We start from the raw sequence: 2,332 nt of genomic DNA on the forward strand, positions 1-2,332 counted from the left end.
TCTCTTATTCCAGACTCTATCTGTAGGAAGTCAGAGACACTGTTGACCATATTGTAATAACCCAGTAGGGTGGTCTGCATCCCTAGTTTATAAAGTCTAGCCTGACTTCCCTCATGCAAATGTATCTTCTAGCTCTGTGTTAAATCCCCTCCTGTACTGTGGGAGATCACAGTTCTCTCTAGGAGGCTATCCTCTGAAGAAAAGGAGGTGTATTCTAGAAGATGAAACTGTTTGATCTTCTTTACCTGGTGATGGCCTTTCCTGGTGAGTGTTCCCACTTCATACATGTGTCCATGTGGGGTTCTGACAACATGTGACTGACAGAATTCTTTTTTTTTTTTTTTTTTTTTTTTTTTTTTTTTTTTTTTTTTTTTTTTTGTCTGAAGGAATTCTGTCCCAGATTCAGCTTCAAGAGTCAGGACCTGGCCTGGTGAAGCCGTCACAATCACTGTCCCTCACCTGCTCTGTCACCGGTTACTCCATTACTAGTGGTTACTACTGGAGCTGGATCAGACAGTCCCCAGAGAAGAAGTTGGAGTATATTGGGTACATAAGTAGTGGTGGTAGTACAAGTTACAACTCGTCATTTAAGAGCTGCGTCTCCATCACTAGAGACACATCCAAGAACCAGTACTTCTTGCAGCTGAACTCTCTGACCACTGAGGACACAGCCACATATTACTGTGCAAGAGACACAGTGTGGGAACTTCAGCATTAGCCCAGACACAAACCTCCCTGTAGAGGACCTCTGGACCAGCAGGGGGAGCTCAGTCCTAACTGATCTCAGGAACTTTAAAAACTGCAGGCAGAGAAAGAAAAACACGTGGTTTTTTTCTGGCTTTTCTTCTAACTGCCCAAGAACAGAGAAAATAGAGGTTGACTTGTTCCTGATTTTTGTGGAAATACTTAGAAATTCTTTACATTTTAGTTGATATTTGTTGAGAACTTCCAGTATATTGCACTTCTTATGGTGAAGTATATTCCTTGTGTCCATAGCGTCTCAGGGCATTTATCATGAAAAGGTATTAGATTTGTTAAACTCATTTATCACTCTAATCATATGATCATGTGGATTTTATCTTTTAGTCTGATTGGGTTGTGGATTACATTTGTATCTTTACATATGTAGAAACTTTACTTCATCTCTGGAATGAGGTCTACTTGTTCATGGTAGATGATATTTTTCCTTTATTCTTTTATTAAATTTATGTATTTTATTACAAATTTACACACTAGCGTCGCCCTCTGTTATCAGAGTCCTAGAGTCTCATTTTTAAGTCTCCTTATAATAGCAGACATACAGCCCAGCATAGATATGGGGCAGAGACAGATCCAGCCAGTGTAGGAGGTGATGGAAATGCCTATTGTAGGGGTCAGGCACTGTGTGGATGATTTCAGCTTGTTGAAGTTGCTGAAAGTCCCCTTCAGGCTACACTAAATTCATCTTTGTCCAGGAATAACATGTGCCCTCTTATGGTTTACATAATAGTCAGATGACCTGAAGAGAAAGTTGATCCAGTTTCGTGACACTTACCTACAATTATCAATATTGTAGACCTCAAGTATAACAAAGATCATTAGGTCTAAATTTGGATTACACTTCACAGATGTGGCATAGGACAATTCAGGGATGAAGTTACATCCATAAATAGACCCTGGGATGACCTCCTATACAAACATTGCCTGCACTGTAGTACAAGCCTAGATACCGTACTTAAATGTACACCTCCTATATTTACAGGAAAGTCCCTGGGTCTGTCTCAGTCCAGCTGTGAAATCTGGAAACACAGGCTGGGTGACCTGCATAGCTTTTGTTACACTCCACACACTTTGTGGTGCAATTCTGGGTGTGGGTATTCAGCAAGATTCATAAGAGTTTAATGTGCCATTAATATAATAGGGTCACCAGGGCCCTATTCACAGCTGCTACAAGGTTTTCAGTGACTGGAAGACTGATAAATCCTGTCTTGAGTTAATGCTCCTTTCCGGATTCCTCTTTTTTTCTATCATTTTTATAAGAAATCAAATGAAAAGACAGACTGATTAACAGTTGAAAAAATTATGAGTGAAACACAGGAACAGAATAAGGCACACCCATTTCTATAACCCAGATATAGCTCTATTTCTCTCTATCTGTCTCTGTGTGTGTGTGTCTGTGTGTGTGTGTTTAATTTTACGGAATGTTGGACATTAAAGTAGAACCATGCATAAATATCCCAATATCTGTCCTCCATTGTGGTTATTTTTCAAATGATCACAAAAGTCACTGACTGGGCTGTGATAGCTTGTAGATTCCACATGAGGTTTGGCTGTTTTACCTCATATGGCAGGT

The 2,332-nt window shown here is 39.9% G+C and overlaps 1 gene segment (V, D, J or C); it reads left to right on the plus strand.

The window, feature by feature from the left end:
• Positions 1-221: 221 nt before the first annotated feature.
• On the plus strand, positions 222-718 carry LOC130882789 (Ig heavy chain V region 3-6-like). The segment is given in 2 exon segments: positions 222-264; positions 387-718. Coding segments are annotated over 2 exon segments (375 nt in total).
• Positions 719-2,332: the final 1,614 nt, after the last annotated feature.

The sequence above is a fragment of the Chionomys nivalis genome, chromosome 10 (genome assembly GCF_950005125.1).
Source record: "Chionomys nivalis chromosome 10, mChiNiv1.1, whole genome shotgun sequence".
NCBI classification, from domain to species: Eukaryota; Metazoa; Chordata; class Mammalia; order Rodentia; family Cricetidae; genus Chionomys; species Chionomys nivalis.